This window comes from Fukomys damarensis, unplaced genomic scaffold (genome assembly GCF_012274545.1).
Source record: "Fukomys damarensis isolate Sample0158 unplaced genomic scaffold, DMR_v1.0_HiC HiC_scaffold_28, whole genome shotgun sequence".
Taxonomy (NCBI): Eukaryota; Metazoa; Chordata; class Mammalia; order Rodentia; family Bathyergidae; genus Fukomys; species Fukomys damarensis.
Window position 1 is genome coordinate 37,262,919 of NW_022900940.1, and position 27,030 is coordinate 37,289,948.

Here is a 27,030-nt window from a genome sequence, read left to right on the forward strand (position 1 = left end):
TTGCTAGTTTGAGCCTAGCCTGGGCAACTTAATGAGATTCTGTACAAGGGGAAAAAATGAGAATCAAGACCTGGCATGTAAAGGTACAAGATCCCAATAATGAATGCAACTGTACTGTCTACCTCAAATGTACCAGTAAATTCAATTTAAAATTAAAAAAAAAAAGATCAATAGCACTCTGGCAGGCTGATGCAGGAAGATTGCTAGTTTGAGCCTAGCCTGGGCAACTTAATGAGATTCTGTCCCAAAATAAAAAAATTATAAGGAGGCTGAGGATTTGGCTCAGTGGCAACATGCCTGCCTTGCAAGAACAAGGTCCTGGGTTCAATCTCCAGTACCAAAAAAAAAAAAATTATTTTTAAAGGCCTGGGGATGTAGCTCAGTGCAAAAGTCCTGGGTTCAACCCCAGTACTGAAAGACAGAAACAAAACAACCAAATTGATGAGTTTGTTGATCTAATAATAATTTTTAGGGTCAGGGATATAACTCAGTGGTTCCGCCACTTGCCTTGCAAGTGCAAGGTCCCCAGTTCGATCCCTGGTACCAAAAAAAAAATTTTTTTTTTCTTTGTGGTTGAATGTATATAGTACTGAATAGTAGTGGAAGGAGAATTATGGTTAAAGGTGCAGAGTACTGAATAACAGTGTGTGTGGGTGTATGTGTGACAAAAGGTTACTCTTTTTCACACACACAAATGTTCTTGCTTATCCTGAATCTAGACTAGAAATAGCCCCTTTGACTTCTTTGTAATTCTGCCATATCCTCCTGATACACTTGTGTTAATACATAGTTATTGCAAGACTACTGGATGAATATATGTGTGGCATTTGATGTAGGGTAGGATTCTAGAAAGTAAGTATGGCTATAGAGTAAGGGTTCTTCAAATACATAGAAAATATTTTCAGATTACTCACTACCTGCAGAAAGGCTCCTTCAGAAAAAAGTCCAACAGGAATTTTATTCTGTTGTCTATTTTAATTTGATACTTATAGCAGTAGTTTTCATAACAAGTGAATTTTTAACCACTACATTCTTCATAGGAATTTTTAAATTATGAAAAAAAAACCTTTCTATCTTTTTTTTTTTTTTTTGGTACCAGGGATCAAACTCAGGACCTTGTGCTTGCAAGGCAGGAGGTGGCACCACTGATCTAAATCCCCAGCCTAAAAAAAAAAAACCCTTTCTAACAAAAGTGTATTATATAGTCACAAAGTATCTTAAAGATAGTGTAATGTACCAAATATTTATTGAATTAGCTAGGAAAGTCAGTATAGTAAATAAGTTCCTTTTTTACCCACTGTGCTATTCTTTATTTCTCCTTTTCAGGAATTTTCTTTAGAGAAAGCCATGAATACAATGATAGGAACTTGGGATGCTATTTCTTTTCATATAAGTTTGTATCGTGATACTGGAGTCTATATTCTTTCTGCAGTAGATGAGATTCAAGCAATCCTTGATGATCAAATTATAAAAACTCAGACAATGAGAGGTTCACCTTTTATCAAGCCATTTGAAAAAGAGATCAAGGTATGTTAAATATGATAGGCAGCTCTTGGTCATTTATACAAATTTTAATCTTATTACATATTATATATACTCTCTTGGAAATAAATCCATTTAACAAGGTACCTTTTAAAATGTTTATTCAAGGGCTGGGGATTTAGCTCAGTGGTTCTGCTGGCTGCCTTGCAATCACAAAATCCCAAGTTTGATCCCTGATACCAAAGGAAAAAAGTCAAAATATTTATTCAAATCATAAAACTATACCCTTGATATTTTATCAGGTGAAATATAGGAACAAATATTTTTAAATTAACATGGAAATTTATACAACTAACCTGAGACATCAATGATTTTGAAAAGAAAATTATGTTTTATTAAAATTTTCCCTAGTGATGGTAATAGGCTTGGAAAAAAGTTTATGTTGCTCTTTCTTTTCTGTGTGTGTGTGTGTGTGTGTGTGTGTGTGTGTGTGTGTGTGTATGTGTAGGGATGGGAGAGGGGATCGAGTGGGCAGCTCTCCAGGATTTGTAAACTTCATCCTAATAATAAAAAATTACACATTTTTTTCATGTAAAGGTGCAAGATCCCAGTGATGAATGTAACTGTACTGTATACCTAAAATATACCAATAAACTCAATGGAAAAAAATTAGAGATTTAAAGTTTAAAGAAAGGAAGACATTTTATTGGACACTTTATTGGAAAGGGGGAAAAGAGATAGCTACCTTGATATCCAAGGGTCTGGAAAGATAGAGAACCCAGTTCCCCCACCTTGAGATGTGGTAGTTATGGCTGGGCTTTGAACTCGCTATGTAGCCCAGGCTGGCTTCAAACTTGAGGTCCTGCCTCAGGCTCCCGAGTATTGGATTACAGGCTTGTACCACCATACCCAGTGTTGGAGGGCCCTTTGTTCTTCATTGCTTTATACCCCACACACACACACACACACACACACACACACACACACACACACACACACACACGCCCCCCCCCCTAGAATTTGTAGTAATCCAGTTGGCTGCTTTAGACCCTAGGGTTCCACCCCAGGTACCATCTCTCAGTGCAGATTCTTAAGTGCACTTCATTTGGTTTTCTTTGTCCTGTCAGAAGAATTTATAGGTTTGTTAAGTGAACTTTACGTACAAAGTCGAGTTAGCCAAATGGCTTACTGAGGCCTTCATCATATTATTTCTCTATTTGTCCCTTTTCCCTATTTTTTTCCCTCCTCTCCTCCCCTGCCCTTCCCTCCTCCCTTCTCTTTCCTTTCCTTCCCTTCCTTTCTTTTTCTTTTCTGGTGATGGGGATTGAACCCTAAGAACCCATAAATGTTAAACACACACCCTTATCACTAAGCTACACCCTCAGCCATAGTTGGGGTTGTTTCTAACTTTAGAAAGCCTAGATGAACGGTGCTGAACCTATGGCATGTGTACCACAGGGGGCACACACAGCCCTCTCTGTCACCATGCGAGCCAAGTCGCCCAAGCATTGGATAACAGTTGATTTTTCTAAACTAAAACCTTAGTATTCAGGTTTAATTGCAATGTTGGCACTTTATGATAAATAAGTGGGTTTTGGGTTGCAGTTTGGGCACTCATTCTCTAAAAGGTTCACCATCACTGGCCTAGATCCTGTTTCATGCTGTATTCTTGTAACATGTATGAAGTTCTATAGATGGTTCATTAATTATATTTGAACAACTAGTATGACTTTCTTTTAGAGCAATTAATGAATTATTGTCCCCATGAGAAAAAGAAATATTTGAGGCTCAAGATTATTTTCTATCTTTTTTTTTCTTTTTATTGAGTTTATTGGTACAATCCAGGTATACAGTACAGTTACATTCATTATTGGGATCCTGTACCTTTACATGATAAGTCTTTATTCTCATTTTTTCCCCTTGTCCCTGCCCTCCCTTCATCTCCTTCTTCCCTCCCCCTTTACAAACACTTTATTTCCATTTTTTCATTTTCTCATATTTTTTCCTCTCCCTTATTACCTTTCCCCCACCCTTCCCACTTTCCCTACATCTTTAGCCCTTTACTTTCTATTTCACATTATTAATTATCTCATCAGGATCTTGTGTACTGTTACAGTTTTTCATACCAGAGAAACTTTCAGTATTTCAGTTAAAGAAATCTCTGTATGCACATTAAAAATAGGGAATCCTAAAATAAAACTAAAAAGGAAAGTAAAAGAGAAAAGGCAATGATGTAAGATTAAAATAATCCTTAATTCTGAAGATGAAAATGGTCCCCGAACATATTTAAATTGCTTCTTGCTCTTGTAGTCTTATCTTAATTCTTTTTATTTTCTATCTTTATAGTTAATGTGGGTTAATTATAGAAAGCATACAAATAATGATAATTAACAGCTTCATGATGTAATTGAGCACAGTGGTTTTGCCTTTTGGTGAGTGCAAAGTTAATGAAATGCTACCAGGAGATATAAGACTGAAAAGGTGCATTACTTTTATCGAGTAAGGAGATGCTGGGGATAACTCCCAAATCAGTGTCTCCCTGAGTAAAGAAAGCAAGGGTTTTTTTCTGGGGAAGCATACATATTCATACTGGAGAAACTTGTCATTCCATGTAGAGGTGGGCACATTGCTGAGCATGCTTGGAAATCATGTTTGTTCTTATACATTGCATGTTCAAAGATAGTGGACAGTAGTCTCCTACCCTGCAGAGAATTTGGCATTATAACAAGGTTATAATGGACAAAATTAACTCTATGCCACCTAGAAGAGGAACTAGGTAGTCTTAGCTGGTTTAATGCAGTTCTTATGGTTTTCTCTGGGAGACCTTATCTACAATAAAAAAACATGGAAAGGATGTTAACAGTCAGGACCTTCATGGGGTGTAGGGGGAGCACAGATGCTTAACCTTGTAACTTTCTGTCTAGCAACTAACAATAGATAGTATCAAAATTTAACTAGGGCCAGGGATTTAGCTCAGTGGCACCATGCCTGCCTCAGAAGAGTAAGATTGTGAGTTCGATCCCCAGTACCCTGCCAAAAAAAAGTTTAACTAGGGCCTCTGTAAATTGGGGAAAAAGACAACTCAATTGTTTTCCTAATACTGATCGATTTTTAACCATAAGCCAGATACTGCTGTATGGGCTTTACATTTATTAACCAATTTAATCCCCATAGCAGACCTTTAAGGTAGGCACTGTTATTATTTATATATAGGCAAGGAAACCAAGGCACAGGAGGATACCTAATTTGCCCAAGTTAACCTAGCTAATGAATGACAGAGCTGGAATTCAAATCAAGGTAGGTTTTTTTTTTCACCAGCTACAATTTTTATTTGATTTGATTTTTAATTGACAACTAATAACTATACTCATATGTGGAACTTTATGATATTTTTATATATTTACAATATGGAATATTTAATTTGAGCACAAATAGCTCTTTATTAAAGATCTTGGCTGCCATTATTTGGCAAAAACAAAGAGTAGTGATCTTCTATGAGAATATGAGGCTGGATATTTTCTATGAGATGGGCCTGCTGAGAACTATCCTGATAGGGTTGGATGTCTTTTATAGAAAGTTCTTGTGCAACAAGAGGAACTTAAAAAACAAATTTAAAATGCTTTGTTACAGCTTTAAAAGAAGAAAGATGAGAGGTCTAATTTCTTGATACATAGGATTTTATGCCACATACAGTATTTAAGAACAACAGAGAGAGATTATATAGTCTTCAGATAATAAAATATCTTACTAACTCTAAGCAATGTATGATAATAAGGGAGATTATTTTAATATATTTTTAAATCTTTTCATTTTTCTTATCCTTTTCCCTTTCTTTTCTCTCCAAATTGCATTGATATAGAGCAGGATTATGCAACATAGAACCGTTGATATTTTAGGATGAGTAATTTTTTTTTTTTTTTTTTTTTTTTTTGGTACTGGGGATCAAATTCAGGACCTTGCACTTGTGAGGCAGGCGGTAACACCAGCCCGGGATGAGTAATTCTTTGTTATGGGGGCTGTCCTGCATACTGTAGGACATTAGCAGTATTTCTGGCCTCCATTCACCATTGTTGGTTCTGATAAATGAAAACATCTCCACTGTCAAATGTTCCCTAGGGTGGGAGGAAAAATCACATATGATTGATAACCACTCACATAGAGATAGCTGTATTTGGGGGGGACTTGGGTTGGTTCCCCTTAGAGTTTAGGGAAATGGGTTAAGTAACTTTACAGTCACTTCCAAATGTGAGTTCCAATGATTTAGGAAAACTTTAGACCTCATAGAGTTTATCTAAGCCTTTGTGAGACATCCATAAATAACCATAAGCTGTAAGCTATTTGTATTAATATAAAAAGATAGTAAATTTTTAAATACTTTTTTTTCTGTGATTTGTAATTTTTCTTTAATAACTAGAATTTACTATAGTATGCTTTTCATTAAGGCCTGGGAGGACCGTCTGATTCGAATACAAGAAACAATTGATGAATGGTTAAAAGTACAAGCTCAATGGCTCTATTTAGAGCCCATCTTTTGTTCTGAGGACATTATGCAACAGATGCCAGAAGAAGGACGTCAGTTTCATACAGTAGACAGACACTGGAGAGATATCATGAAGTTTTGTGCAAAAGATCCAAAGGTGAAGTATTTGTTTTCTCTTTTCCAGTAGGTGAACCTTTGTTTTGGGAGATTAACGCATTTGACACTTTTTTTCTGATTACAGAAAGAAAACCTACTCCTTGTGTGCAAAATAGAAATTCAGAAAAATATAAGAAAGTATAAAATTATTAAATAATTTTACTTTTCAGTTTATAACATATTACATATAACTTTTTGGAATATGTAGGAGCTACGTCACATGTACATTTAATTCATTTGTCTTCTGAAAGTAGAACTATGAGATTTAATGTTTGCCCTGCTGGATTTTCATCTTGCTTTGTTCCCATTCCTTGCTATTCCTCTGTAGCTTTTGGAATGGAAATATCTGTCTTGTGTTACTGAATGTTGGAAATGCTTAACTTTCTTTTCATTTGTACAGAGGCTTATAGCTAAGAGTTTGCCTTAAATCTCAGAGGAGACTTTGAACTTAGACTTTCCAGCAGTGCTGAAACTGTTGGGACTTTGGCAACTTTTAGAGATGGACTAAAATACCCTTTGTATAAAGGGATATGCATGAGTCTTTAGGGGGTCAAGGACAGATGTTTTGTCTTGTGCCTAGATGTCCCCAAAGGGCCTCATGCTGTCATAGGTGCGGCTTTTTCAGAGGTGGCTAGATCTAGAATGTGTGATGCTAGAATCTATTCATGGTGCAATGCTAAAATCAAGGGTACTAGGATTAAGGATGTGAGTGCTACCCACCCTAAGTAGCCTGGATGAAATATGAGAGATAGAAATGAGAGATAGAAAGAGCTGTGGTCAACCATTGTTGCTTTGTTACATACTGCTTGCCATGAACTGTTTCTTCTCTGCAATGTCTGTCTGCCATGCCGCCCTACCTTGGAGCCCTCCTATCATGGACTGAAACGTCTGCCATGCCGCCCTACCTTGGAGCCCTCCTATCATGGACTGAAACCTCTACAAACTGTAAACTAAATAAACCTTTCTCCGTTTAAGTTTGGATGTTGGGTATTTTGTCTCAGCAATGAGAAAAGTAACTAATACATTTGTGTATATGTACACAAGTACACACAAACATGATATATAAAGGATTTTCAAGGTAGGTTTACAAACGGCTGCCTGCAAAGCCAGATTGAAGAATGCAAAAGGGCCATCTGTGTGCTGGAGAGCCAGAGGATCCATTCACAAGTTGAAGGCCTAGACCTCACTAGAACTCACCTGGAGCTCCAGTGTGAGTCCATATTAAGAAGTTGAAGGATCTGCATTAGAAGGCTGAAGAGTCTGTGCTGGAATCCTGGAGACAGATGTCCAAAGGTGATGGTGAAAAGTGGAGCTCTTCCAAAGAAGCAAGAGGGGAAACTTCTTTCTTTCTCTATTTTGTCCAGGCTACAAGCCTGTTGGTTGGTACCACCCACACCCAGGGTGAGTCTTCCCTTTGTAGTAAGTCAGTTATCCACATATGGGACTGTGCTAAATGAATCCATTAAGTGTTTCTTATTCAAGTTGACATCACAATTAACTATCGCATACATCTTGGATAAGAATATTTATGATTTATTGAATAGGTTTTATATTACAAAAGATATTTCATTACAAATTTTGTAAATTTTTTTTGTAATTTTAACCTTTTGAACATATGTTTAGGGCTTATATCTAGAATGTGTTTCTTATATGAACATGTCTCTTTCAGGTTCTTGCTGCTACTTCTTTAACAGGTTTATTAGAAAAACTACAGACCTGTAATGACCTTTTGGAGAAAATTTTGAAAGGACTTAATGCATATCTTGAAAAGAAACGTCTTTTCTTTCCTCGGTATGGTTGATAATTAATTGGGCCATAATTTGAAGCATTTTCTGATGTGTGATGAATTACCACTAAAACTTTTGTATTTCCATGTTTTTCTCTAGTTTTTTCTTCTTATCTAATGATGAAATGTTAGAAATTTTGTCAGAGACCAAAGATCCACTTAGAGTTCAGCCTCATTTAAAAAAGTGCTTTGAGGGCATTGCTAAGTTGGAGTTCCTTCCCAATTTGGACATTAAGGCCATGTATAGCTCTGAAGGTGAGAGAGTGGAGCTGATTGAACTTATTTCCACATCTGCAGCACGGGGTGCTGTAGAAAAGTGGCTCATTCAAGTGGAAGATCGAATGCTCCGAAGTATTCACGATGTGATTGCAGCAGCCAGGCTGGTATGTTTCCTAAGATTTAAAGTATATCTCATATTCTGTAAATGCCATGTTTTAAGGGGTTTTGAATGAGTATCAGTAATTTAATACTTAAAGTTCATGCTATTTTAAACAGTGTATTCTTTATTTTTTTGTTGCTAACATTGTTATTATATTAGCAAGTATTGATAATATATAATTAGCATTATGAAAGAAAATACTATGAGAGAATAATAAAAGGTATATTATTTTAGAATGTAGGAGGGTCCAGTGATAGGCTTTTAAGAAATAACCAGGTAAAGGACAGATGAGAGAGCGTGTAGGTATCCTGCGTAAAAGCCCTTGGATCAAAAGAAATTGTGGATCATGAGAATCTGGTTGAAGACAACTGTGTCTGGAGCAGTGCCATAGCTAGCACTCATGCTGCTTGGGGTGGTCCTTTAATTTGCAGCCCTCCAACATATCTGAATATGTTAGCTTATTTAAATAGAAAATTAAAATGATTATAGAGAAAAAAATTCATATTTTGATGTACTTAAATCTTTGCTGTGTTAAAATAGAGTAAATTCTTACAATATAATTTTCCTTTTCACCAGTAATATTGCCCAAAAAATGTGCTGCTGGGCTGTACCCAGCCCCAGCCTGAGCCCCAGCCCTAGCTCCACCTCCACCTCACCCCCACCTCACCCTACCTTCAGCCACTGGGTTGGAGTAGAGTGAGTGAAGTGAAAAATAAAGTTAGATGAGGCTGGAAGGAAGGAAGTTAGGAGAATAGATTTCACTTTAAATGCAGTACAAAGTTAATAGTATTTTAATCAGGGAAAAGCATAATTAATTAATTTGTTTTGTGGGGGAGGGTACCAAGGATCAAACTCGGGACCTTGGGCTTGCAAGGCAGGCACAATGCCACTGAGCTAAATCCCCAGCCCCTTCCTTACTAATGCATCCTTTATGCCATAGTGGCATGAAAAATTTAATCGATGGGCTATGTCTAGTAAGCAAACAATTGTGCCCTTTTAACACTTGCTGATCTGTAGGTCAGTCCTGCTCAAACTTGGGTGCTGAATGACCTAGTTTACTTAGTGTTTTTTGTACAATGACTAAAAAACTCCAAATGAAATGAACAAACATTAAAGGATATATCATAAATTTGAAAGAAATATAACACTTGTGCACTATATGTTCCTCTCTGTCTCTCTCTCTCTCTTTTTTTTTTTTTTTTGGTACTGGGGATTGAACTCAGGTCCTTGTGCTTGCAAGGCAGACCACCGAACTGCTGAGCTAAATCCCCAGCCCCTATATGTTCCTCTCTTAATGCACTCCAGTTAACCTAATGTTGAGTGTTACATATTTGTATAACTTTGCCATTAGGATCAGAAAGGAGCAGTCATGTAGTAAATGAGTATCTGTAAAAGTCCTTGGAGTTTTACATGCAGCAACTCACTGCATGAGTGAGGTGGCTTTTTACTTTCATCAAAAGTAATATAATCTCTGGCCAAGGATTTAGCTGTGCCACACCTGCCTCACAAGTGCAAGGTTCTGAGTACCAGAACCAGTACCAGAAAAACAAAAAAAAGCATCTTCTTGAAGTGGCTTTTTTGTTCAGCTTCAGTGTTCTTGTAGATAAACCTTAATTTTTTTCCTGTTTTATTATTTATGATTCCGAACAAACTAAAAACACATAGAAGTGTTAACATTGTTAATGAAAGTATTTTCTTTTTTTTTCCAGCTTTAATTGAGTTTATTGGTACATTTTAGGGATACAGTTACATTCATTGTTGGGATCTTGTACCTCTACATGACAAATCTTGATTCTCATTTTTTCCCCTTACCCCTGCCCTCCCTTCGCCCCCTCCTCCCCTCCCTATCTACAAACACTTTATTTTCATCTTTTCATTATCACACATTTTTTTCTTTTCCCTTATTACCCTTCCCCTGAAAGTATTTTCTTAAAATAGAAAATTTCCTTTCTTTGTACCAAGCAGTAGCTCTCAATGGCTACTCATCCTTCTCTAAAGCTTAAGCTAGTTTATCATTTGCATTTATTTATAGTAATAATAACTATAATAAGCATTTTATAATATGTATCTATATTTTATTCCCTTATCATTCTAAGATGCTGCTATTTTATTAAAAGTATAGTTTCCATTATCAACTTTTAAACTATTTTGCAGTTTTTTCACTTTTGTAAAAATTTATATCTGTTATCATTTTTATTGAAACAAGCTATTTTTTAGATGATTAGGAACTCCCCAAATCTATGTAAATTTCTTTTAAATATAACATTATTAGGAATAAATGAAAGTATATTTTAAACTCTGTCTTAGTTGCTTTCTCATTGCTAGGACAAAATATCTGACACCCACAAGTTAAAGGAGGGAAGGTTCATTTTAGCTCACAGTTTATAGAGGTTTCAATCCATAATTGGCTAGTTCCAAGCAAGGCACAAGATGGCATGAGAGAGGGCCGTCTCAGAGGAGAAATAATCCATGGCAAGCAGGCAGAAGGCAGGAAACAGCAAGCAGCAGCCTGCCTTTCATCTTTCCCTTTAGATTTTATCCAGGATACCAGCATTTTGGTTTGTACCACCCACACCTATTATCCATTATCCATACTCAGAACTATGCTGAATGAATTTAATTATCACACACCCTTAATCCATCATCACATACTCTAGATCTAGCCTTCTCTGAAAAGTCCCACCTATGAGCACACCAGGCTTGGGGGAGCATCTAGAGTTAAACTGTAATAATCTAAAAAACATAGATTGTTCACCAATATATAGTTGAGCATATATAAATGTTTGTATAACCTCATCATGCAACTTTTTAGAAAAGCTACAGATAAATAATATAGGACTTCTAGTTACTAGTGTGGTTTTCTCTTAGGTTGTACAGTATTTTCAGTTAAATCAGTATTAGTATACATAATCTATTTGACTTCATTTTTACAGTTTAATGAAACCCTTATATTTTCATTATAAAAGCAGGAAAATGTATTTTATATTAAAAAACTTGACAACATCCACAGCAAAGGAATATAAAAATCAGATAGAAATAAACTTCCAGAAGAATCAGCATTCAGATCTGTCTAGGGATAGCTCATAATTAGCATGTTGATGCTCATTTTTAACTTATTTTATTAATAAACTATAATTTATGACTAAATTATATTTCACAATTATAATAATGATTTGTAAAAGTGCAAAGAGTGATCAAAACACATGGTAAATATTTTAAATGCTTAAAAACCTATTACAAAGCCAGGTGTGGTGGTACATGACTGTAATCCCTTCACTGGAGAGACTGAGGCAGGAGAGTTGCTGTGAGTTGGAGTCCATCCTGGCCTATATAGTAATTTCATGGCCAGCCTGAACTACAAAATGATACACTGTCTCCAAAAAATCCCCCCCAAACAAAAAACCCTATTACAGTAAAAGACACATTGCCAAGAACAATAAGAGAAGTGTGTTCAAAGCAAAGGAAGTATTTTAAGTATTTTGAGGGGGATTAATGGGAATTAGTCTTTTACTATAATAAAAATTTTTATTTAAACATTAACTTTATTTTTGATCACCCCATTATTCAGGTCTTTCAAAAATCTTTTAAAGTTTTTCATGACTAAATGTTATTCTAACTTGTAAATATAGCAGACATTGTACATTTTGAATTTTTATTTATTTTTGGGGGGTTTTTTTGGGTTTTTTTATTTGTTTGTTTTGTTACTGGGAATTGAATTCGGGACCTTGAGCATGTGAGTCAGGTGTCAGAACCACTGAGCTAAATCCCTGGCCTTGTACTTTTTCATTGTTATACATTTAGCTTTTTTCCCCCCTCTTACAGTCTTTTAAACTTAGAAATATATTTTCGTTATTTAGGCTTATCCAGAATCTGCAAGAAGAGACTGGGTTAGAGAGTGGCCTGGCCAGGTTGTACTTTGTGTTTCTCAAATGTTCTGGACTTCTGAGACACAAGAAGTTATAAGTGGTGGAACAGAGGTAAAGCATTTTTTGATTTTAAACAACATTCTTTTCTTCATCTATTGTTCTTAATTGGCATATCTATTCTATTCTCAATTTCTATATATGCATCTTTATTTTTTTTTTGAGGCAAGGTCTCACTAAGTAGTTGAGACTGACCTGGAACTCACTATGTAGACCAGGCTAGTCTCGAACTCACAGCAATCCTCCTGCCTTAGCCTTCCCAGTGCTGGGATTATAGGCATGTACCAGCTCTCTCTATATATCATTAGAAGTATGCAATTCCTTTTACTAGGTTAGATAAAAATCACTGTGTTCTATAATTTGTCTCTATATTGAGATAGGTTATGAAGCTATAATTGAATAAATACATAAAACACATGTTTTAGGTAAATATAAACATGAATCAAATTGCTTTCTTATTTTGTAGGGGTTAAAGAAGTACTATAAGGAACTCCAGCATCAACTAAATGATATTGTAGGGTTGGTAAGAGGAAAGCTATCTAAGCAGACCAGAATCACTCTGGGAGCTTTGGTTACAATTGATGTCCATGCTAGAGATGTGGTCATGGATATGATTGAAATGGGTATGTGACTTTTTCTTTAATATTAAAGGTAAAATATCGATAGTTTCTAGAAACAAAGGCATACGCTGTATGTCTTTTTCAATAGAATTTCTTTTGCATCATATTTCTAGGGAACATTATTTTAATATTTGTTATAAAAGATTATGAAATGCCTATTTTTCAAATTATTTCCATTTTCCATGTTTTATACTTTCTAGCTGTTTCACATGAGAATGATTTCCAGTGGCTTGCCCAGCTTCGTTATTATTGGGAATATGAGAATGCTCGTGTACACATCATTAATTGCAATGTAAAATATGCTTATGAATATCTTGGCAACTCACCTCGACTTGTCATTACTCCTCTAACTGACAGATGTTACAGAACATTGGTATATATTTAAATTATTTTAATTTACACATTAAAGATTTCTTTGTGATGTGGCATAATATTTTTATCGTCATTTATTGTCTTAGTTGTAATTGTTGAATACAGCTATCCCTTCCTAATCTTCAGTTCTCTTTATGTAAAATTATAGTGATGAATATTCATTCAGGTGCTTCTGTAGCATACACAAATGTTTGACTTCTCTTGTATAAAACTCTTGGATAAGTCACTTCTATTGAGAATGATTAGAAAAAAAAGGACTGGAGATATAAAAATAAAACCAGAGTATCAGAAAATATCAGTTTTTGCAGTTGAGTACTAGAGAGATGACAAGAGGATGAGAAAAGTACATTGGCTCTTAGAACTTCAAATTAGTGCTGCTGTCTAGGAAGCAGAGATTTGAAATATAAGGAGTAGTACTGAGGTGGGTGCTTGGTTGGGAAGCTAAGAAGATGGAACTCTGACTATTAAAATCCTTGGAATATGGTTTCCAGATAAAATATAGGACTCCTAGGTACATCTAAATTATAAAAAACAAATACAGTCACGTGTTACTTAACAATAGAGATAGGTTATGAGAAATGCATCATTAGATGATTTTATCACTGTGCAAACATCACAGCATGCTTTCACAAACTAGATGATATAGCATACTACACGCATGGGCTGTATGGTATATCATCATATTCAGACCATTTTCGACGGAAACATGTGGTACATTATTGTAATGTTTACTGTATCCTAAATATAGCAAAGGAAATACTTATAGTACTAATTACTTAGTGCTTATCTGAAATTTAAATCACAAGGGCATTCTGTATTTTTATTTGCTAAATCTGACAACCCAACATGGGAGTAGAGGAAGGGCATCAATAAATATCATTTCACTTATGCTGAGTAAAAATAAAACTAAAATGTCTTCAGCTGTGTTCTCTAGAAGCAGAGTTGAAAGAATTCTCCTGCAAATGGTTCCTTAGGGAATACTTTCAGTAAGAACCTATGAGGAAACAAGGACAGCAGGATGGGACAGGAGAAAAAAACCTACAGTTTCCGCAGATGTATAGCTGTTGCCAATCTCCAGGGGAGGTTTGGAATGTGAATGTCATTGCAGAACTTTCCTGCTTTAAACTATTGGGATCTGGGTTATGTACCCCTTTCTTGTCATTGGTTAGACAATGGGACCTCTGGGACAGAGGCATGTGTAAGCTTCCAGTTGTTTGCTGATATGGTATTTCCTATTAGTTAACCGGTGTTCTTAGGAGAAAAGAGCAACTCTGAGCTATTTTCATTGAAGCGTTACAACCATGGGGAGTGAAGGCAATGCACTGGTAAAGAGTATTTGGGTAGGAAGCCAAAAGGTCTCTGATAAAACATTTCCGCAAACCCTCTATTTTTTTTAGGAAGCTACCCGAAGACAGGGAGTATATGTCTTTTTTCTACTCTTGTAGTGAACAAATATATAGTTATCCTTAAATATTTGTTGAGCAGATGACTGTCAAACATCTATATATATGGTAGCTTGGTGAAGTGAGAAGCTGTGATACACTTTCAAGGTAGAAGTTAACTACTGTGAATTCTAAAATCAGAATCAAACACTTGAATACAACTCTAGATACTGAAAAAATGCATTTTAGTACATTCAGTATCTGTAATAAAGGGAACATAATAGTGAATAATTTCTGAGGTTTCCAGCAATTAAAGAAAAATTAGTGTATTATCCATTATAAAATTTAGGTGGGTAAAATATCATTGATATTGGTGTTATTTACTTAGCATTCTATGAACTTTTTTTTTTTTTTTTTTTAATACCAGAGATGGGACCTTGTGCTTGTGAGGCAGGCAATGGAAACACTGAGCTAAATCCCCAGCCCTCTATTGAGCTTTTAACATAAATATAATGTTTATCATTTTCAAGGGTTTGTTTTTAATATAGACTTTTTAGGTTACTTTAAAATTCATAGTCAAATTAAACAGAAAATATAAAGTTCCCTCATTCCCCATCTTCTTCCATGGGCACAGCCTTGAACCCTTAGCCCTATTTTTTCTAAAATAAGTTAAACTTCTCCCCCCTCCTTAAGTTTATTGGTACACTTAAGGCAAACAATAGTTACATTTATCATTGGGATCTTGTATCTTTACATGATATGTCTTGGTTCTTGTTTTTCCCCATACCCCTGTAGAAGAAGTTAAATTTCACACATTACTGTGGTTCTAAGGACAAAATATATCCTTCAAAGGCATGCCTACAGTTTACCTGCCTGTCTCTTCCTACTAGGCCCTCTTTAGTTTTCACCACATTCCAATAGCGGCACCAGTTGGGGACCGGGGCTTCAACACATGAGACTGGAGGAGTATTTCAAAGCCAAACAGTAGCAAGTTGTTTCTCTGAGTTACAGATAAGAATAAACCGGTTTGGTAAGCAGTTGCCTAAGTGTGTGCATGTGTGTTTTTCCAGTTAATCAGAGATTTCTTTTCATTGTATTTTTTCCTTTGCAGATAGGTGCCTTCTATTTAAACCTTGGAGGTGCTCCAGAAGGTCCAGCAGGCACAGGAAAAACTGAAACTACAAAGGACTTGGCCAAAGCTCTCGCTGTACAGTGTGTGGTGTTCAATTGTTCAGACGGGCTAGATTATCTAGCAATGGGGAAGGTAGTTCAATTACTGAGTTAATAAATGTTACAAACTTATAGTTAGATCAAACTAGTTAAAAATGATGCAAATTAATGTTTAAAAATTATTGGGGTTGTTTATAGGTTGTGATGGGATCATTTTAAAAATAAAATCTTAAAAGATGAAAAAGTATTTTGGGGGTTTAAGCATTACTTGAATTGGATAAAGACAAAGTTTTTATCCTTGGGGCTTTTGTCAAACTTTCCAATTTTAATTTAAAAGTTTAAATATTTGATTTAAGAAGTGATGTCCCTTTCTAAGAAAAGATCATTTACTTTTTTTTTCTTGTTCCTAGTGTTTTTAGTAGTATATTTGCAATATATAAAATTTACATTCCTTTTTGGAGTAAGTACATCTACATAGCTCATCTTAATTCATTTTTTTCATCCTCTTTCCTTCCCCTCTCCCCCCTCTCTGTCTTTAGTTTTTTAAAGGATTGGCTTCTTCTGGTGCTTGGGCGTGCTTTGATGAATTTAATCGAATTGAGTTGGAAGTATTGTCAGTGGTAGCTCAACAGATCCTTTGCATTCAGAGAGCCATTCAACAGAAGTTGGAAATGTTTGTTTTTGAAGGGACAGAACTTAAACTCAATCCAAACTGTTTTGTAGCTATTACCATGAATCCTGGCTATGCAGGACGTTCTGAATTACCAGACAACCTTAAGGTAATATTTTTAAGAGTATAAGTTTATCAAAAAGAACACAGTTCATGGTTGTATTATTGCACATGCACTGTGGCAGCAAGGATGAGAATTGAGGGAAGCGATGGCCACAGGACTGGAGGAAGCTCCTTCTGGTTCCAATGGTCTGGCAGGTGTGTGAGGAACCGCAGGACCTGCGGAGGGAGACCTAGTAGCTGGCAGAAAGACTTCACACATGCCAGATGCTAACAGCAACCAGAACTCCATATTAACCCTCCCAACCACCACCAAATAGGAAAGCAGCAGCATCTCCAGCCTGGCTCCAGAACCCAACACAGCCATGCCTAGTGATGGCACTGAAGCCAGGGCAGAAGAGATACAGATTGATGGGAAGGAGTACCCCTGGTCTGGAGAATCACAAATATCACTGTTGCCTCTAAAAAAATGAACAGCTGTTCCCATGGTCTGAGATGGAGGTATATTTTGAAATTTAAGATGCTTCTGACAATGAGAACTCACAGTCTCCAATAGAAAAATGTTAACAATTTAGAGAAAGTAGAATGGCAGTAAACTACAGTGTCAAAGCTGGTCACAGAGACTTCTGCAGTCTCTCAGGAATTGGAAGGTTCTCAACAGGAATTGGAGCCTCAGTAGAACTTCAAAGAAATACAAATGTTTTTCTGTTTCTAAGCCCAAAGTATCTCAGATGGACATACAAACCCTTAGATTTATCTGGCACTTCAACCCTGTTATCACCACCACCTCTGTCATAGCTGCTTTCTCTCGGATCTCTGAAGACTAAATAGCTTTCAGGCTCCCTGCAAGCTTGTCTCCTTAAGAAATAAGGTTAGGGAGGTTGGGAGCAGGCAGCAGGCATACCTGGTGCTGAACTTTCTCACAGGAAATTGCTTGGATTTCATATCCATGAAAACTTGTTGCCTGCTGACCCCCCCACTCCACCCCCACCAAGTTAGCAGTTGGCCAAAAGCCACTTGCTTTTACATAATGTTCTTTCACTCAGAGCCAAGCCTTGGACTGAGTCTCATTCTCAGGATGTGCTGTCAACCTCTACTGAGAAGCAGACCTCTAGATTCTGTAGAGTAACATTTTTCTTTGCAGTGAAACTCAGCTTTGATAGGAGATGAATTTGGATGCTTTTATCTTTTTTTGTGAAATGAGAAGTTGTAACCAAAACAGCTGAAGGCAAGTCTAACATAAGCATCCACAGAAACAAGATGGCACCCAGGCACCTGTGTCTCTCTAGCTAGGCAAGGGGATTGATTTGACACAATTGAAGATGACGATGATGATCTCCAAAGTACCAAGACTGGTTAACTTTTCGCTGATGTGCCTGAAGATAGGAATGGATTACCTGTTGGGATCAGCTGGGCCCTACCACAGCCAGGCCAGGCCATGCACCAACAGCCCTACTAACCAGGGAAATTCCATTTGTGACTGTTAGACTGCAAACAGCGCACTTCCTTCCTGACACAGTCCACTCCTCAGAGCCACTGCTCCCCACCCATCCTGAACTCCTCACCCTTGTTCTCACCACAGAATCTAAGACAGAGCCAGGAGCAGGGGATCTTAAATGAATGCCTTCTGCAGACGTTGGGCCCTGTGACCCAAAGTACTCTCAGGGCAAATTTAATTTCCCCCCAAAAGTGAAGGTAAGATAGCTGCAATTTCAAAGTGTTGGTACTTACTTCCATAACCCAGAAGGCTACTGACCTATTTATATAGGGTTGAGACCTCCCATCATCAAATAATATGGTTTGGAATGTTCACTATTGCTGAGGATAGTTAGAGATTAGAGATATAAAGACATTTTTTCACCTTTAAAATTTTTTTCCTCCTACTATAATAGTACATAAGATCCTAATGATATAATTGACAATGTGAAATAGGAAGAAAAGGGAGAAAGGTGTAGGGGACATGGGAAGGGTAGGGGAAAGGTAGTAAGGGAAAAAAAATGAGAAAATGAAAAAGTGGAAATAAAGTCTTTGTAAATAGGGAAGGGAGGGGGTATGAAGGGAGGGAAGGGATAAGGGGAAAAAATGAGAACCAAGACCTGTTATGTACAAGATCCTAATAATGAATGTAACTGTACTGTATACCTAAAATGTACCAATAAACTCAATGAGAAAAAAATTTTTTTCCTCTTAATGATATTTTTAGTGTGTTGTACAGCACTATAATTTCTTATTCCATTAGTAGACATGGTTTGCACAATGTACAGTGGTTCCATTTCAGAAAATTAAAAGTTCAAAATTAAAAAATAATTCAGAATATGATTTTTTCCTCTATGTACAGAATTTATTTCTTTTACTTTTTCCCATTTGATATGAGGTAAACCTCCAAAAACATTTTTTAGACACCCAAAAATCACTAAGTGCATAAAAATATTAAGTGCTGAAAAAAATCGCAATTTATGAAAGGGTGTTGCATTTGGGAAACACATTATCTTTGGATGCTTATACTTAGTTTAAAATTGGCTTCTTTTATGTAAATAACATATTTCACTTATTATATACTTCAGGTTCTTTTTAGAACAGTGGCTATGATGGTTCCAAACTATGCCCTTATAGCAGAAATCTCCCTCTATTCCTATGGATTTTTGAATGCAAAACCTCTCTCTGTGAAGATAGTGATGACCTATAGGCTTTGCTCAGAGCAGCTCTCATCACAGTTTCATTATGACTATGGAATGAGAGCAGTGAAAGCAGTCTTAGTGGCTGCTGGTAACCTGAAGCTAAAATATCCCAATGAAAATGAGGATATACTGGTAAGCATTAAATATATACTTTGTGAACCTTTTAAAGTGATAAATGAAGAACAATAAGCAGTTGAAAGAGTTTTTGCTCCAAGTCTTTTTATATGAAGTTGAAATTATAGTTTTGGGTTATGTTATTTATTATACTTTATATGAATACAAGGACCTTTGGAATTGATATGCATTGTATTGGCTTTTAATTTAGGGGATTCTGTGGAATAATGTAAAATAAACTGACTTTAGTTAATGGGGTCCAGTGAAGATATAAATGTAGGCACTTATATTGTCCTTTTTCATGATTTTTAGCTTCTTCGATCAATTAAAGATGTAAATGAACCAAAATTCCTATCACATGACATACCCTTATTTAATGGAATAACTAGTGACTTATTTCCTGGAATCAAACTTCCTGAAGCTGACTACAATGTGAGTAACCCTATCAGAATGACTTAGCTCATAATAAATACAAGTGATGACTCAAATATTTACAAAGTTTTATTAGTGAAATTACTATATTTGGAGGACAGTCCTGTATTTGGCCTCTGTGATAAAGGAGGATAGGTAAATTTGGTACCTTCTATTATATATTGCTAGGGTTAACCTGTTAAGGTTCAAATCAAAGATGATGTGAGAAGAGATATTTTATTTCCTGCCTTGTGATTTATAATACTTACTGGTATGCACACTGTAATACTTACTTGTATAAGTCATCAGGCAGAAATGAAAGAATTAAAACACTCTGTATTTAACATAAAAAGGTTTTGTTTCTCAAATTTAAGTAGTATATTAATTCTTTCATTGAAGGAAACTGCCCCTGCCAAGACAGATGGTAACTATGGGTGGTGATGGATGTGTTAATTAGTTTGTGCTAATCATTATGCACTATGTATTTAATACTAAATACTCATATTGTACACTTTGAGTACATACAAATTTGTATTTATTTTAATTTCAAATTGCATGCATTTATGAATATGGTGATGTTTTGATACTTGTATATATTGTGAAATAATCAAATCAGGCTGTTTAGCATATCAATCACCTTAACTTTATGACTTCTTTGTGGTAAGAAATCCTTTCATTTAGCTTTGAAATAACAATGCATTATTTACCTTACTGTGAAAAAGAAAGCTACAATCATCTAACTGTAACTTTATACCTCTTGACCAATGTGTCTTTTATTTCCCCAATCCATTCCTCCATTCACGTTCTGCCTTCAGCCACTGGTAGCCATCATCCAAGTCTTAATTTTTTAAAGGTTTCATTTATAAGTGAAATCATATGGTATTTGTTCATCTGTGCCTAGCTTATTTCACTTAACATAATGCCCTCTAGATTTATTCATGTTGCATATGACAGAATTGCCTATTTTTTAAAATGCTGAATGGTATGCCATTGTTTAATGTATGTCACATTTAAAAAGCCCCATTCTTCTCTGGATGAACACTTAGGTGTTTCCATATCTTAGCTATTGTAAATAATGCTGCGGTGAACACCAGAGTACAGATTTATCTGCTTTCTGTTCCTTTTCCCAAGCTGGGAAAGTTTTCTGGCATTATTTCTCTGAAAATATTTCTTCCCTTTCTTCCCCCTTTTAACTAGAATACCAATATTCTGTAAGTTGTTCTGTTTGTGTTCCCTAAGTCTCTTAAGCTATTTTCACTATGTTTTTCATTTTGCACCTTAGATTAGATGATTTCTAATGAACAGACTTCTGCTTAATATGGTCTGCTATTGAACTACTATATTGAATATTTCATTTCAGTTGTAGCTCTTCAGATCTTTTTCTTTGGTGAAATTCTCAGTTTGTTCTTCCATTGCTCTCTGGGTTTCAGTGAATATTTTCAAGTTATTTGAATTCCTTGTATAAATCACATATCTGTTTCATTCAGATTGGTTTCTGAAGATTTATCTTATTCATTGATTTGGGACATAGTCTCCATTTCTTCACTTTTCTTGACTCTCTATGTTGGTTGTCTGTTAGATAAGACAACAACCTCCCTCAGTTTGATCAGACTAGCCCTGCATAGGAAAAGGATCTTACCAATCTGCATAGCCAAGAATTTAAAATCGCTACTTAAATCTGTATTTTTCTAGTCTGCTATCTGTTTCTGGTAGTCCCTAGGAGCTAGAAAGTATGATGTCCCTGTCAGTACACTGACAGTGGTATGGTAGTATTTAGACTTTCTTTATATAGTTGGAAAGGTTGAGATGTTAGATGTGTGGTCCAGTTCCTTCTATCTTCATGGTGAAGCTGTGTGGGTGTTGTATCTCCCACTGTTTCTGCATTGTGCTTGGGGTAGGATTTATGGCAGATCTTTGTATTTAACCTTAAGCCTCAACCTTCTGATCTTGGGGAAATTGCTTCTGAAGTGAGTCCATTGTATGTCCACCTATAAAAAATTCAAAGCCTCATCAACTTTCAGAGCTAAGTAGCTAAGGAAACAATTTCTTGGAGAGAAGCAATTTCTGTTGTGGCACTTGTTGTATCTAGGCTCTTCCAGGAAGAATGAGTAGGCCTGGATTTATCTCTGAGACAAGCCAGAGGGTGAGACTCATTAAGTCTCGAATGTGGGCTTTGGCTGCTTAAGGTCCCCTATTTGTTTGTCTGTAGCTTCCTGAAGCAAGTTTGTTAGGAATCCACCTTATTAAAGAACCATTAGCAGTGTAAGCTGTTAAGTCACTTCCAGAGACAAAAAAAGCAGGAGCTGCCTGTTCCCAGCCCTTTTATGCACTCCAAGGGAATATAGCTCATAGAAGTTATTGCACAGTTCTTTTCTAAAATTACATTTTGTTCCATAATCTTAGGAGACTTGTATGTGGCTAGTGCCTTCTGTTCATAAAGCCAAGAGGTTAAGATACCCGCTTCGGGAAGTAGCTATAAAAGTTGACTGCATGCAATGAACCCCTTCTGTGGAGAAATAGAGACTTGCACGTTAAAGCCTCTTCTCTGCTTTGTTGCTGGGGGATGAAGCCTCTAAGGACCTACATGTTCATGTAAAATTGCCATCACTTTGTGGTCTAGGTGGACTCATATATACTTAGTCCCTTCTGCTCCCAGAACTATGTGCTTTAAGATTCAGCCATTTTACATGGAAGCTGTAAAAATTGGAGTTCTTGATATGCAAGCTCTCTCCTAGAGAGTTTAATAGACCTGGAATTATTGCTGGGACCAATTGGGGGAGAAGGATTGAGAGTGGTGTGCGCCTTTGCAGGCTGACCAGGCAGTAGTGTTCATGTTTTCAGCCCCTTTAACCTCTCAGTGCAAGTTAGTTAGATACCTACCACCAAGTAGCCAATGGAACAGTGTTATTATAAACCACTTCCAGGGATAAATGGGGAATTATTTTTAGTAGAACATGTTTGCAATACTTAAAAATTACATTTATCATGGGAGTAGGTACATATACATATCTGAATTCTTTTTATTTCCTTTTTATTTCAGCACACCCTCCATATCTAGATCCCCTTCCCTTTTCCATTTACAAAAGATTTATGCCCCTTTTTATGTCTTTAATTTTTCTCTCTAAATTATTTATACTTTGGGTTTCTCATATAAGAGAGATTATGAGATATTTAAGCTTGTTTGGTTTATTTCACTTAACATTGTGGTCTCAAGGTACATCAATTCTACAGATGACTCAAATTTATCCTTCTTTATGACCCAGTAATATTCTATTGTGTATAAATACCAGTTTCTTTATCTATTCATGGTTGATAGATATATAGGCCACTTCTGAGATTTTTGGCAATTGTGAGTTGTGCTGCTATAAACATAGGTAATCATAAATTGCTGTAATATATCTTTAACTTTTTCAGGAACATACCTAGAAAGGGAATGGCTGGGTCAAATGGGATTTCTATTTTTTAAAATGAATCTCTGCACTGATTTCCATGGTCCTTAGACTAGTTTACACTCCCAACTACAATGTAGAAGGGTGTCTTTTTCCTCACAGCCTCACCAGCATCTGTTATTATTTGATTTTTTGATGAGGGCCATTCTGCCTGAAGTAAGATGGAATTTCAGTGTTGTTATAATCTGCATTTCTTTAATGGCCAAAGATGCTGAATACTTTTTCATTTATTTATTGGCTGTTTGTACTTTTTCTGAGAAGGGTCTGTTAATTTCATTTGCCTATTTTTTGATTGACTTTTTAGGGGATCTGATTTTTTGGAGTTCTTCATATATTCTGGATATATTTATATGTTTTTAATATTTTACTCCTCTAAGAGTAGTTGGAAAAAGGTTTTCCTATTCTGTAGTTTGTCTCTTCATGCCATTGGTTGTTTCCAAAAGACCAAAAGAGAGAGCAAAATAAAGAAAAATAACTTAAAAATAGAATAAACTAATAATACAGAAGCAAGAACAAAAAAAGAAAAAGGGAAACCCTTAACGCACAAACAAGCAAGAAAGTAAAAAACAAAGACCCTCACACAGCTGGCATAGCACAGAACCAGGGTATCCACTTCATTTCCTTTTTTGCTACAGTCATAATTTGATTGCAAGCAGCCAGCCTCGTTCCCCAAATGCTTAATTTTGTTCCTGGGAGCAGTGAGACCTAAGGATCAGGATGGTTCTCTGGACCTGCCTCCCGCAAGGCCTCCTTAATTCAGGCCTTGAGTTTGGCTAACTTCAGGCCTTTGTCTCTGTCCCAAGCTCTGTTCACCTCAATTAATTTGGCAAGAAGATGATGTGGTATAGTTTTCCCAACACCCAGTTCTTGGTTGACTTCTACCAGGAATCTCCTACTCCTGCTCCCTTCATTATAAGGCAAATCCCAGGGTTGCCTCCATGTTTTCCCTCAGACTTTTTGCGTAGTGCATCTCCATAAGCCATCTGTCCTAGGCACCACTTTATGATCCTCTGCCCATAGACTATTTTCTGTCCCTGCCTCAACAGCTCTGCTGTGTAACCTGTGGAACTTGGCACAACCCCCAACCTCAACAGAGGGCCTCTTTTCCAAGCATGGGATGGTGGGCGGTGGGCAGGATTTCATGCCCTTTCAGATCTTTCCATGAAGTGATAGGAGAGCAATCGTACTGGTCTGGCTCTGCTGAATCTTTCTTTTCTCCCTCTTGTACCCTGCCATGTGGTCCACAGTTTCCCTACAGTGAGTTCTGTATTGCCTGCAGTTCATGGTGTTCAGCCTCTTCAAGCTTAGGGCAGGAGGCTTCCCTTGCCAGTACTTACTGGTGGGTAGTAGTCAGGATGCTGAAGCAACACAGAGACCCCAGTGTCTAGGTGGGTGATGGAGCAGTTTGCCTGTTTTAGTACTTCTGGCTCCCTCTTTCTCCATGTTTCATTTGTTGCAGTCCTCAGCTTCCTTGGGACCCTAACTTCAGTTAACTCCTTTGCGGGGTTTCCTTTTTCAGTTGGGAGGAAGAGTATGTAGTGAAACTATTCCCGGCCTGTGCAGCACTCTGGTTCCTTCTCTCAGGATGTTAGAACTGCTCCCAAGGCTGCATGTTTGCTGGGTAAAGGTTGTGGAAGTTTCTATAGACCAGCGGCAGCCCCATTTCCCTTTCCAGCCACCCTGGTATTTGATGTGATCTAAGGGATTTGTCCTTCAAATTGATTTTCTGTATCTGGACATGTTTGCCTTCCCCATTTCAGAATAATGCAGAGACACCTCCATTATCATCTAGTATCTCAGAGTTTCTCTCATGCCATGTTGGACTAATTGAAACTTTTTAAAGGCTCTTCTCTGCTCTGCTCCTGGAGGATGAAGTGAGAGATGTAAAACTCTGCCCCTCATTTGAACACCGAGAGTCCACTGTGACGTTATTAATTGGCCTTATTTCAGTATTGTTGTGTCCTAGGGAATAGAGAGGCCTGAGGACAGGGAGAGACAAAACCACTGGTAGCTGGAGAAATCTGAACACACATATTATATGATTAAGTTTGTCACCTCATATGGGCAAGATTTGTGGTCCCCCCAAACAATTACACTGGTAACATCAAATGTCACTAATTGCACATCTCAAGAGCAGATAAAATAAAAACAAAAAAGTTTGAAATACTGTGAACATTACTAAAATTTAATAGAGACATAAAGTGAACACATGCTGCTTCATAGAAATGATGCCAGTAGATTTGCTTGATACAGAAACCTTCAGTATGTAAAAACCTGTCCATGAGTACAATGAAGGTATGCCACAATATCAAATCAAATTAAAATTAATTACTAATAAAACAATCTAACATTGATCTAGTACAATTAATTAAATTAAGTAAATAATTTGTAGCTGAAAATAAATTGTCAGTTTATGTCAATATTTATTATAAAATATGCAATAAAGATTCTTTTGAATTCAGCATGCATATATTATCTTTTGCTATATGATGATTCAATTCTTCTACCACCCTGTCTACTGATATTACTGCAAAATTTTCTCTTTATTTGATGTGTTACTAAGGGATTTATTTTATTAAAGATGTCACTTTGTTAGACTCTTAAAATAATTCTCACTCTTAAATATTAATATACCTTTATGTCAGTGCCAAGTGAAGGTAATTATTAATATAATTTAATATGCTACTCTGATTTTTTGAAAATTCAAAATTTTAGTGTCATCTTGAAAAACTTATACTTTCATGAATATAGCAATAGATGCATAGATTTCAGTTTTAAAATACTATTAAGAATATTATTTTGTTTCTAAATATATTCTATTTTCCTTTGTTCTTTCTTTTTAGCTTCTTTTAGATTTCCAGTTATGCTTATCTAATTATCAATCCTGTGTGTGTGTGTGTGTGTGTGTGTGTGTGTGGTGCTGGGGGTTAAACCCAAGGCCTCATAAATGATAGGTGAGTGCTCTATTACTGAGCTGCACCCCAAACTTATCATTTTATCTTCTGTGTTGAAACTTAGGGTTGCTGCACAGATTACAGTGTGTACCTTGGTTTATTACAATTTACCTTAAGTTAGTATTCTATTATTTCACATAAATAGAAGCACTTTAAATGATACAGTTTTCTGTTCATCCCTGCCCACTGTGCTATTGTTGCCCCAATACTTACTTTGTTTGTTTGTTTGGTTCAGGTATTAGTATTTATTGAAAAAGACTTTTACAGTACCCTTCCTAGTGGTGATTTTTCTTCCAGTATAAATGTGCTTTCATCTGAGATCTTTTCTCATTTGATCTAAAGAACTTATTTTAGTCCTTCTTGTGTGTATATGGGCATTCTGACCACATATTCTCTTAGCTTTTGTTTGTCTGAAAATGTCATTTAACCTTAATTTCTGAAGAATATTTTTACTGGGTCTAGAGTTGTAGATTAGTAGAGTTGACCTCCCCGACCCCCCAGCATTTAGAGCTGTTATTCTATTGACTCCTGCCTTTCACTGTTGTGTTTAGAAATCAGACCTCTTTCCTATTTATGCTCCTCTGAATGTAATAATGTGTTTTTCCCCCTCTGGCTATTTCTGATAATTTCTTTTTTTTGCTTGGTCTTTAGAAATTTAACTATGTACCTAGTGTTTTGTTTTTGTCATTGTTGTTTTATTTTACTTTTTCTCCTTGGGATTTACTATGCTTTCTTGAATCTGTGTGTTGATATGTTTATCTAGAAATTTCTCTTAATTATCTTTTAAAATATTTAAAATATTTCTTTCTCCATTTTCTCTGCCATTTTCTTCTCATGTCCTAATGATGCATTTATTAGACCTTTTATTCTGTCTCACCTGTCTGATTTTTATGTTTGTTTTGTTTTAAATTATTTTATCTATATGTATTAGTTTTTATTTGCCT

General features: G+C 36.2%; 1 protein-coding gene across 1 annotated transcript in view; it reads left to right on the plus strand.

Annotated features, from left to right (window-relative positions):
• Positions 1-27,030, plus strand: part of Dnah12 (dynein axonemal heavy chain 12) — a 245,694-nt gene that overhangs the window by 45,725 nt on the left and 172,939 nt on the right. Inside the window, exons 20-30 of the mRNA XM_010612737.3 lie at positions 1,327-1,527; positions 5,925-6,119; positions 7,788-7,909; positions 8,005-8,287; positions 12,141-12,260; positions 12,673-12,829; positions 13,027-13,199; positions 15,692-15,844; positions 16,290-16,529; positions 19,045-19,290; positions 19,585-19,704. Coding sequence (XP_010611039.1) covers positions 1,327-1,527; positions 5,925-6,119; positions 7,788-7,909; positions 8,005-8,287; positions 12,141-12,260; positions 12,673-12,829; positions 13,027-13,199; positions 15,692-15,844; positions 16,290-16,529; positions 19,045-19,290; positions 19,585-19,704 — 2,010 coding nt within the window. The remainder of the gene's footprint in view (positions 1-1,326; positions 1,528-5,924; positions 6,120-7,787; positions 7,910-8,004; positions 8,288-12,140; positions 12,261-12,672; positions 12,830-13,026; positions 13,200-15,691; positions 15,845-16,289; positions 16,530-19,044; positions 19,291-19,584; positions 19,705-27,030) is intronic.